The 12,270-nt window shown below is 40.3% G+C and overlaps 1 protein-coding gene across 1 annotated transcript in view; it reads left to right on the top strand.

The window, feature by feature from the left end:
• MICU2 (mitochondrial calcium uptake 2) overlaps positions 1-12,270 on the top strand; it is an 89,073-nt gene that overhangs the window by 24,371 nt on the left and 52,432 nt on the right. Inside the window, exon 2 of the mRNA XM_032611106.1 lies at positions 4,915-5,059. Coding sequence (XP_032466997.1) covers positions 4,915-5,059 — 145 coding nt within the window. The remainder of the gene's footprint in view (positions 1-4,914; positions 5,060-12,270) is intronic.

Here is a 12,270-nt window from a genome sequence, read left to right as displayed (position 1 = left end):
TCTCAGACAGAATTGGTTATTCCTCCCCATCCTCCGCATCCACACCGATCCTCTACCTGCACTTAACCAAACTCAAACTCAGTTTACCAAGCACAACTGACCACAGATATGCCACATGTACACGTATCTGTGAGAGAGAGACAGGGGAGACGAGAGAGAAGAATGAGTGCCCGAAACCATATGGTCAGTTCAAGGAATACGCAAACAGCAGCAACAGAAAAAAGCCACCTGAAACGTGCGCAGGAAGGAGGGGAGAGACAGGAGGATGTGGGCAGAGAGAGCATGTTCACGTGAGCAGGAGAGCACCAGGGGAGAGAGGATGGAAGGGTGGGGGCAGACAGACATTGTTAATTCTTGGTGTTAAATCCATCCATCGGAGCTTTGATCATAGTGGGGAGAGCACCAGGGGAGAGGACGGAAGGGTGGGGGCAGACAGACATTGTTAATTCTTGGTGTTAAATCCATCCATCGGAGCTTTGATCATAGTGGTCGTACATGTGAAGTATGGCAAGAATAAACTTCATAGGTAAACAAAAGATTCACAACGCCAAATTGATCTTCCAAATTCTGCGAAGTAAGCATAAATATATAATACACGTCAATTTATGGTCCTTTAAAATTCAACTGCTGTATGACAAAGGGGACTTAAAGAAAATTGATTTGTTGGTTCATCAACTTGGAATTAGAAAGGCTCTGGAAATTTCAGAGCAATACTCTTCTTTCCTCTGCGTAAATGTTGCTGTAGTGAAGAGATGTGTTCATAACATCTACTTACTTTAAATTTTACTGAACAAGGGAAACAATGCATGTCATCTAGGAAATGGACAACTCTTAGCCCAGGTCTTAAGGATGGCTAATTCTAGTTCTATCCTTTGTTATTCTCTAGAGCCTAACTTAAAGCCCACTCTTTATGAAAACTTTCTCAGCTGTCATTACCCACACTGGTTTCTCTATTTTCCTAGTCTATGTAATCCTTAGAGGGGCGGGCATAGGGTAGTGGTTGAGCTGACGTCATGTTGCCTCTGTGCTACCCGCTGACCTGCCGTGTTAACCCAGGCAAGCTGGTTAACCTTGACAAGCTTTGGTTTCTTCTTTTGTAAAATGAAGTCTCCCATTGGGGTCATTGTGAAGGTTGAGTGAGACCATGTATGTAAAGATTTTAGCACCCTACCTTGCATGTGTTTAATTCACATTAGCTATATTGTTAGTGTTTATTACTGTACTGTTGCCCCTTTGATTAGTATGTGTCCTGTCTCTTCCTGGAGTGCCCTCACACTAGTAGATGCTTGATTACGTATTTACTTGGGAGGTCGGTGGGTAGAAGTTAGGATGAAGGGAAAGACTCTAGTAGTAAGAGGTGGTGACTTGGAGGCTTCCACTATATATTGCATAAGGGAAGTGGTGGGATTAGTATCTACATAGGTGATGGCCTCCAACTGATAGCTGTGTCCTCAGTAAGCAGTGTGAGAGGTGGTGGAAAAGATTAGAAAAAGGAGAGACATTGCTGGTGCTGGCAAAGGGAGTTGCAGGATTTGGGGTAGTAGAAGAATAGGTTTATTTATACTATGAAGTAGCAGAAATTTAAAGGTACGACACCAGGTTGAGTTGTAAGGATGTTAGTAGGGGGTCGTTAGATAGTTTTATGCCACATCGCCTACTGGTAGAGAATCATGGTGGTGGGCAAATGTGGAGGTCATTTGCTTGTAAGTGACCTTCTAAATTCATGGTCTGCAATTCGTATGGCAGTTTCAAGCTCAGAAATCAACCCAGGGAAGGGAGCTTTAGTTTCGCCTCCTCTACCTTTTCTTGTTCATTGGGGAGGATATTTAACCAAAATTGGAAGGGATGGCAACCCAATCAACCATTATCTAAAATGGCACTTCCCAGGGGACTTCCCTGGTGGTCCGGTGGTTGGGACTTCACCTTCCATTTCAAGGGGTGCGGGTTCAGTCCCTGGTCGGGGAGCTAAGATCCCACATGCCTTGCAGCCAAATAACCAAAACATAAAACAGGAGCAATATTGTAACAAATTCAGTAAAGAGTTTAAAAATATTTTTAAAATAAAAATAAAATGACACTTCCCAGAATAATTGACTCTTCTCAAGAATCTTCAGAAATGTTACGCTTATGCAAGTTATAGACGCATACAAGTGTATAGAACATGGTAACCATGAGATGGAGGAATAGTTTTCATGTCTTGCTGCAAGAGAGTGGGAGGTTTGTGTTTTTACTTGTTGGTCATTTTCAGTATAGGTTAGGACCAGGAAAGAGGAAGATTGCCACAAGATAGAGGACAGCATGAAAACCAAAAGAGACAGAATAACGATCCATCCTGTTATGAGAGCACTTGAGGAGGGTAAATGAGTAATTGGCCCCTTTTAGTTGGTTGAAGTTTAGAAAGAAGAATATGTTTGTTTGCATAAAAGGGATTAAGTGGTTGGTAAAAGATATTTTTTTAACTAGTCATGAACAACTTAGATACAAGATAATATAAAAGAGCCAGCAGTGGGACTTCCCTGGCAGTCCAGTGGTTAAGACTCCGCACTTCCACTGCAGAGGGCACGGGTTCAATCCCTGGTGGGGGAACTAAGATCCCAGATGCCGTGTGGCATGGCCAATAAATAAATAATTTTTTTTAAGAACCAACATTTATTTAAAGATTTGGAAATTCATATACCTATTTCTATATAGATTATTTACCTTTTAAAATCTAATAGACTATATATTAACATTGGTATAATAAACACAAATATTCTTGAAGCTAATAATGTATATATCCGTGTTTAACTTCTTTAGCTCTTCAATACACTGTATTACTCTTGTATCTAGGACTTTGCCAGTGCTGTGACATTTACTGAGAAGACTCTTACCCCTCTCCCTTCCCTATCCCATCTGTATACTTTCTGTAAATTCACTGCCAAGGCACTTAGTACATTCTAGTAGGAATTACTGTTTGTCTTGTTTACCACTGTTTTCCTACAAATACTATCCATTTGATAATATATCAAATGATAATTTATCTACTTCATGTATAAAATGTTCAGAAAATATTAATAAAATTCAATTTTCTGATGACTGAGATAAGAGTATGGACTCATATAATTAAGACATGCCCCTTGAGTTATTTTTATAGTAGTAATTTAAGGGGAAAGAAAAGGAAAGACATGAAAAGGCAAGATCTGGAGAAGACAGGGCACCCTCAGTGCAGTATTATTGAGTGTTCTGTATACAGCCAGTATTCTGGTAGGCACTCAAAGAAGCCAGTTGTCAAACTGGGGAGAGAGAATTAATACTGGTTAGAGGACTGAGATCAGCTAAAAGGAGCTGTTGACGGCTTTGAATTTGGAGGTTTAAGCAACCGGAATTGCCGTTTTTCCCCATTTCAGCTCCACTCAGCACTTACTGAACATGACTTGTGTGTCAGCATGGAAAGGAAGCGATGTGTCCAGGAAGGATGTCGTGGTCTGATTTAGCTTGTTACCTTCAGGAAAGCGGTCCCGAGTGCCAGTGTGCTCTTGGATTTCACAGATGACACGTTCTGAGTCAAGGTTCCTATTTTGACCTTGGCACGTGTGCTGACTGGTATGTCGTCTTCTTCCAGGCTGCCTAGGGCACAGTGCCTAGCCATGGGTAGGAGGATAGTTTGGTAGTTAAGAGATTGAAACACTTTTGAGTCAGACACACCTGGTTTTTTATCCTGGCTCTGCATTTACTTTACAGTTTTCATATCTACGGTAGTATCTACTGTTCAGTTACTGTGAGGATTAACTAAATAGTCTACGGAGGGTACTTAACTAGTACAGTGCCTAGCACATAGTAAGTGCTCCGTGAAAGGTTAGCAATAAATATTTCAGTATCGTCTCTATCAGCATTTGGGTCAAGGCCCAGGTCCCATTGTCTAAGGTACAGACTCTGACAGTAACAATATCTTAGCCATTCTTCTTCTCTTAGCACTGTGCACCCATGATGTCAATATATTCCTAAAATCAGGGCCACTGATCAGAATGGATGTACTTCATCTTTACATGATCTGCTGCCGTCCTGTCTCCCTGAGCTTCTCTTCCGCCATACCACCCTTGAGCACACCACGCTTGTTCCCGTCCCATGGTCTGTATTCTTTCTTTACCTCCTCCTTGGAATGCTCTCCCTCCAGATCCCAAGCCCACAAGGCCTGCCTCATTTAGTCTCATTGAATGTCACCTGTTCAGAAAGGCTCTACTTGTCCATCCCATTGAAATATTACTTTTTTAAAAAATTTATTTTATTTATTTATTTTTGCCTCCGTTGGGTCTTCGTTGCTGTGCGCGGGCTTTCTCTAGTTGCGGCGAGTGGAGGCTACTCTTCATTGCAGTGTGCGGGTTTCTCATTGCAGTGGCTTCTCTTGTTGTGGAGCACGGGCTTTAGGCGTGCGGGCTTCAGTAGTTGTGGCACACGGGCTCCGTAGTTGTGGCTCGAGGGCTCTAGAGTGCAGGTTCAGTAGTTGTGGCGCACGGGCTTAGTTGCTCCGCGGCATGTGGGATCTTCCCGGACCAGGACTCGAACCCGTGTCCCCTGCATTGGCAGGCGGATTCTTAACCACTGCGCCACCAGGGAAGCCCCAAAATGTTACTAACCACTTTCTTATCCTGCTTTATATCTCTTCATGGCACTTCTTAGTGTCTTATATTATTTTATACATTTATTCATTAACTGTCATTCTCCTGTTTGGGAATGCAGGTTCCTCAGGTTAGCCTCATCACTGCTCTGTTTTCAGTGCCTGTGCACTCAGTAACTATGTGTTCAGTAAATGACTTCAAAATTTGGAGGTTGTTATACCTAAACACTAAAATTACTCTTTAAAGATCATTGTAGAAGTAGCTAAGTTGGGGAATGATACTGAAAAAAATCTGAAATTGCAATTTCTTTTTCTTTTAGAAAAGTGTGGACTCTGGAGGGATGAAAGGGAAACCGTCTCCTCGTAAACAGCGCTTCATGCAGTTTTCCTCACTGGAACACGGGGGAGAGTATTACATGACACCACGGGACTTCCTCTTCTCAGTAATGTTTGACCAAATCGAACGTAAGTTGTGTTTTTATTTTTTAAGTTAAAAAAATCAAATATTAGGGCTGAAAAACCTCTGTTTTATAGAATTGGTAACAGCTTTTCTTCATTTTAATTATCATCGTTCTTTGTACCATGTGTTTACTTAATTATTTAGACTTTCAACCCTTGTGAGACTAAACTTTATTTATCTAAGAAATAGTTGCTTTGTATGTGGGTTTTTCTAAAAAGAGGAAAAGGGCTTCCCTGGTGGCGCAGTGGTTGAGAGTCCGCCTGCCGATGCAGGGGACACGGGTTCGTGCCCTGATCCGGGAAGATCCCACGTGCCGCAGAGCGGCTGGGCCCGTGAGCCATGGATGCTGAGCCTGCGCGTCCGGAGCCTGTGCTCCGCAACGGGAGAGGCTACAGCAGTGAGAGGCCCGCGTACCGCAAAAAAAAAAAAAGTATCCTAAAGAGAGGAAAATAACAGGTAAGTTTTTAAATGTCACTAAATAAGTTCTTAATAGGGTAACTAATTCATCCAAGATGTTATGTTTTGGTGGTGTTGATGTTTTAAATTGGGCAAAAAAAAGAAACTAGGTTAGAGCAATTAGGAGGGTCACACAGGGGGTGGGGTGGTGGGATGAACTGGGTGATTGGGATTGACATGTATACACTGATGTGGATAAAATGGATGACTGATAAGAACCTGCTGTATAAAAAAAAATGTGATCAAATGTATTCTATTGGAAAGAAGCAAAAATAGACCATGTTTACTGTCTAACAATATATATATGTATATATTTGATCTTTGAAAAAAATAATCAACAGAAATTAAAAATTCACCTTTGACCTTACTCAAACCTAGATCCCTCTCCTGAGTTAACTACTGGTTTATTATGTAGCTTTTAAAGACCTTTTCTAATGCATTCATATGCTTCTGAATGTTTGAAATATTAAATATTATTTTGTTTTATTGAGGTGGGTCTTTTCATATGTATGGATACTATATGTATTTCTGGAACTTGTTGAACACAGTTTTACTCTGTCTCAGACTGTATTTTAATCAATGCAAAAAGTTGAAATATTATAAGGAACAATGCTTGGAATACCAAAAAAAAAAAAAAAAAAGGTTGAAGAGAGAGAGAGGGAGAGAAAACAGGAATTTTGTGTGGTCAAACTGGCTAAAAATTGAATTATTATTATAACAATTTTTAAAATAAGCTTTAATACCTATACTGTACTTATATAAAACTAAAACTTAATTTTCTTTCATCTGCTAAAAAGAGAAAGCTTCATTGGACTAATGGTCTGCTCTTGATAAGCTATTGTGAAAGGTTTCCGTTTTTAAGTAATCTGCCTAGAAAGTAACAATTTTGTGTTTTATCAAAATAATTTCCTGTGCTTAGTGTTATCTTTATCACCAGGTCTTTGATTACTTGAAAAAACCTAGTTTTCTCAATATTAAAGTTTTGCTCAGAACTGAAAAAAAAGGAGGGTCATACAATGGAGTCATGATGCCACTGGTTTAAAAAAAAAGCCTGAAAAAATAGAATAAGAAGCAAAAATCCAAAAGCTATAATTAAATAATTTTATTTCATAAACTGTCTACTCCCAGTTAATCCCAAATCATCAGAAATTCTTAGTTTTATTTATCTAAATCAGTCCCTTTCACTTTGCAGAGAGTAGACATGGCCTCGTCCTCTGTGCCCTGTATTGCAGAAGTGTTCTTTGAAAAGTTCTTGGCTTCCTGACACCTTTCAAAGTGTGCCAAGAGTCTTGCCCTGTGGATAGCTGCATATGGAACAGGTGGAATGGGACAGGGCAAGGTGAGCTGGAAGAAGTGTAGATTGAATTTGGGAAGACATTATTGATACTGAGGGATGGCTTGAGCAAAAACGAAGGATCATGATGTGTTCTAGGGACAGTAAGTTCACCAATCACTAGCACCAAAGCATGGCGTTGGGGGGTAGTGAGAGATCAAATTGGAAAACAATAAGGGCCAAATGTACAGAGGATTTGGGTGACCCTGTGCAACTACCAGAGAAATGTGTATTTGGTGGAGATAAAGGGACGTCATCTTGAACCAGTGAGGGATCAGTGAAGGTTTATGAGAAGGAAAATAAGGTGGTAAAAATATATTTAGGTTATTTTGGTACACCTTCTGTTAATCTAAAACGCTAAAACAACCAGTTATTTTACCAGCAAAACGGTTTATTTGGGAGGAGCAAAGAATTGCATTTCAGAACGTGCATCAGTGACAAACCACGTGCAAGTCCCTTAAAGCAAAGGACTGAAAACTCTTTCATAAAAGAGAAGGGGAAATTGGGAGGGGCTGTTATAAATGAAAGGTGCACTGAACGGAAGTGGGAGTTTGAAGTAGTGGCTTTTCATTGCCCGGCAAGGAGCACGTTTCTCCCTCTTGCTGGAGATGCATGGTGTGTCTCACTGGGGGTCGCATTGAGCACTGGAGGTGTGTGCACGAGCGCTGCCCTCCTGGCCTCCCAACTCCCTTACAGTAACGTCTCCCTTTATTAGCTTTCACACTGTTTTGGAGGGAAGCTTAACAGTATATATCAGAAACCTTGAAACTATTTACTTATTTTGATGCAATAAGTTTCTTCCTAGAAAATTAGTCTAAGTAAATAATTGGAGAGATACAAAAAATTTTCTTTTAAAAAATAGTTTAGGGCTTCCTTGATGGTGCAGTGGTTAAGAATCTGCCTGCCAATGCAGGGGATATGGGTTCGATCCCTGGCCTGGGAAGATCCCACATGCTGTGGTGCAGATAAACCCATGTGCCACAGCTACTGAGCCTGCGTGCTAGAGCCCACGAGCCACAACTACTGAGCCCATGTGCCACAACTACTGGAGCCCACATGCCTAGAGCCCGTGCTCTGCAACAAGAGAAGCCACAGCAATGAGAAGTCTGCGCACCGCGACAAAGAGTAGCCGCCACTCTCAGCAACTAGAGAAAGCCCGCACGCAGCAACAAAGACCCAACGCAGCCAAAAATAAAAACAAATAAATAAACTTATTTTAAAAAAAAAGTAGTTAGCCTCTTCAACATATAAAAAGATTGGACGTTGTCACTCCTGTTCTCACAGCACAAAAGAAGCTGAAAGACTGAAAATCAACAGCTCTTCTCAGATCCATGAGAGAATTGAGACCACAGGGCACAAAGAGCGAAAACTGGAGAAGGTAGACACAGAGAGAAGCCACCGCTGGAACCACCATCTGGCAGGAGGGTTTCAGGAGTTGCTAGAGCCTGAGCATGGGCTACCTTCAGAGATAAAAATTTGTGAAAATCCACCCTGAGGGCCCCACCAGTCCTCACAGTGAAGGTCTGAGAAAAATCCTCTCCTGCTTCCCCTCAAGGGGAGGAGAAAAGTAGCCGTTTTGAAATCCCCAGAGCATTCTGTTCTCCTTAACAAAGTCCTGCACAAAAAGGAAGCTGTGTTACCCAAGTCTAACCCACAGCCTAATCAACCTGGGGAGATGGAAGAACCCAACTCCAGCCCCATATACCCTTCCTGCCTCACTTAAGGGGGAAAAACAAAAACAAAAAACTGAAAGCACTTGCGAAGATCACAGCCTAGGGACACGGGCTCACTAACAGACTGAGACCCATCATAGGATCTCCCCACACGTCACCACACACCATCAGTAGGGCTCCTATATAGCACACGATACAGCTGAAGGAACTATGCCTCTCAGACCTTACTTAAGAAGGCTCTAGGGAGACAAAAACACAGCAGAGGAGACAAACCCGGACATCAGGAAATTTTAGCTGCTGACATTTACAACTACAGCAAACAGTGAACACAGCCTAATGCTAGCCAAGTAAACATAGAACCTCACACCAAAGGCCTATTTACTGCAGTAATGTTTACCCAGCACATCATATCTGGCTCTCAACAGTAAAATCAAGTGGCATGCTAAACGGTGAAAAGCGTCATCTGAAGAGGCAAAAGCAAACATCAGAACCTGATTCAAATATAGCAGATATTTTGGAATTGTCAGACCAGGAATTCTGAATAACCGTAATATACTGAGGACTCTAAAAGAAAGAGTTCACAACATATAATAACAGATGGGTAATGTAAACCGAGACAGGGGAACTCTTAGAGTCAAAAGGAAATGTTAGAAATAAACTCTGTAACAGAGATGAAGAATGCCTTTGATGGTATCATCAGAATAATCCTCTGGGCCCAGAAAATAATTGGTGATCTTGAAGGTATGTCAGTCAAAACTTCCCAAACTGAAAAGAAAAAAGACTGGAAAAAACAATATTCAGAAACTGTGGTATAATTCAAAAAGTGTAACATGCCCATAATGGCAATACCAGAAAGAGAAGAAAGAATATTTGTAGTATTAACAGCTGAGAATTTTCCAAAATTATTAACAAACACCAAACCACAGATTCAAGAAACTCACAGAATACCAAGCAGGATTAATACAAAAATAAACTCAAAATGGATACCAAGCAGGATGAATACAAAAATAAACTCAAAAGGCCTAAATGTGGGATTGACACTATGAAATTCCTAGAGGAAAATGTAGGCAGAACACTCTTTGACATAAATCACAGCAATATCTTTTTGGATTTGTCTCCTAGAGTAATGGAAATAAAAACAAAAATAAACAAATGGGACATAATTAAACTTAATAGCTTTTGCACAGCAAAGGAAACCATAAACAAAACAAAAAGACAACCTACAGAATGAGAGAAAATATTTGCAAACAATATGACTGACAAGGAATTAATCTCCAAAATATACAAGCAGCTCATGCAGCTCAATATCAAAAAAACAAACAACCCAATCAAAAAATGGGCAGAAGATCTAAATAGACATTTCTCCAAAGAAGATATACAGATTGCCAACAAACACATGAAAAGATGCTCAACATCACTAATCATTAGAGAAATGCAAATCAAAACTACAATGAGGTATCACCTCACCAGCCAGAATGGCCATCATCAAACCATCTTACAAACAGGGCTTCCCTGGTGGCACAGTGGTTGAGAGTCCGCCTGCCAATGCAGGGGACATGGGTTTGTGCCCCAGTCCGGAAAGATCCCACATGCCGCAGAGCGGCTGGGCCCATGAGCCATGGTGGCTGAGCCTGCGCGTCCGGAGCCTGTGCTCCGCAACGGGAGAGGCCACAACAGTGAGAGACCCATGTACCACACACACAAAAAAATCTACAAACAATAAATGCTGGAGATGGTGTGGAGAAAAGGGAACCCTTTGGCACTGTTGGTGGGAATGTAAATTGGTGCAGCCACTATGGAGAACAGTAGGGAGGTTCCTCAGAAAACTGAAAATAGAGTTACCATATCATCCAGCAGTTCCACTGCTGGGCATACATCTGGAGAAAACTCTAATTCGAAAAGATACATGCACTCCAATGTTCATAGCAGCACTATATACAACAGCCAAGACATGGCAGCAACCCAAGTGCCCATCCACAGATGAATGGATAAAGATGTGGTCTATATACACAGTGGAGCCTTAGCCATAAAAAAGAAGGAAATAATGCCATTTGCAGCAACATGGATGGACCTAGAGATTATCATACTAAGTGAAGTAAGCCAGACAAAGACAAGTATCATATGATACCCCTTATAGATGGAACCAAAAAAAAAAATTACAAATGAACTTACATACAAAACAGAAATAGACCCACAGACATAGAAAACAAACTTCACCAGAGGGGAAAATGGAGGGGAGGGATAAATTAGGAGTTTTAGATTAACATATACACACTACTATATATAAAATAAATAACCAACAGGGATCTACTGTATAGCACAGGGAACTATACTCAATATTTTGTATTAACCTTTAAGGGAAAAGAATCTGAAAAAGAACAGATGTATATATGTATAACTGAATCACTTTGCTGTGCACCTGAAACTAACACAACATTGTAAATCAACTATACTTGAATTTCTTAAAAAAGAAAGAGAAAGAAAATACTTTGAGATGAATGAAAATGAAGACATAATACATCAAAAGTTATAGAATGCAGCTAAAAGAGTGCTTAGAGGGCAGTTTACAACTGTAAATACCTGTATTAATAAAGAAAAAGGTCTCAAAGCAGTAACCTAACCTGTCATCTTAAGGCACTGGAAAAAGAAGAGTAAACTAAACCTAAAGCAAGCAAAAGAAAGGAAATAACAAAGATGATAAAGAAAATAGAGGCTAGAAAAAGTAGAGGAAAATCAATGAAACTAAAAGCTGTTTCTTTGAAAAGAGGTGTCAAAAGTTGAAAAAACTTTAGCTAAATTGACCAAGGGAAAAAAAAAGAGAAAACTCAAAACTATTAGACAACGGTGAAAGAGGGAGCATTACTAACAACCTTAACAGAAGTCAAAAGGATCATGAAGGATCATAAAGGAACACCATGAACAACTGTATGCAAATAACTTAGATGAAATGGGCAAATTCCATTTTTCTCTGATTCTGTGGATTATCATTTCACTCTCTTCATAGTGTCCTTTGATACACAAAAGTTTTTAATTTTGATGAAGTCATATGTATTTGTTTTACTTTTGTTGACTATATTTTTAGTGTCATAGTTGAGAAAATATTGCCAAATACAAAGTCATAAGATTTGCCCCTGTTTTATAGTTTTAACTATTGAGGTTAGGTCTTTGATCCATTTTAAGTTAATTTTTGTAAGTGGTGTAAAGTAAAAGGGTGCAACTTCATTCTTTTGCATGTGGCTCTCTATCTGTTTATTATTTATTATCTAATTATTTTTATCTATTATCTAATGATGTGATTATTCATTTGTTGAAAAGAGTGTTGTTTCCCCCATTGAATTTTCCTGGCTTCCTTGTCAATATCCAACTGAGTATAAATGTATAGGTTTATTTCCAAACTCTCAATTCTGTTTTGTTGTTCTGTATGTGTATCCTTTGCTAGTACCACACAGGCCTGATTACTGGAGCTTTGTATTAGGGTTTGAAATCAGGAAGTCTGAATCCTCCAACTTTGTTCTTCTTTTTCAAGATTCTTTTAGCTATTCAAGGTCTCTTGAAATTCCATATGAATTTTAGGATGGCCTTTTCTGTTTCTTCAAAAAGCACCTTTGGGGCTTCCCTGGTGGTGCAGTGGTTGAGAGTCTGCCTGCCAATGCAGGGGACACGGGTTCGTGCCCCGGTCCGGGAAGATCCCACATGCCGTGGAGCGGCTGGGCCCGTGAGCCATGGCCGCGGAGCCTGTGCTCTGCAACGGGAG

This window comes from Phocoena sinus, chromosome 18 (assembly GCF_008692025.1).
Source record: "Phocoena sinus isolate mPhoSin1 chromosome 18, mPhoSin1.pri, whole genome shotgun sequence".
NCBI lineage: Eukaryota > Metazoa > Chordata > Mammalia > Artiodactyla > Phocoenidae > Phocoena > Phocoena sinus.
Note: the sequence above shows the minus strand (reverse complement) of the source record. Positions and strands in the feature narration are given on the sequence as shown.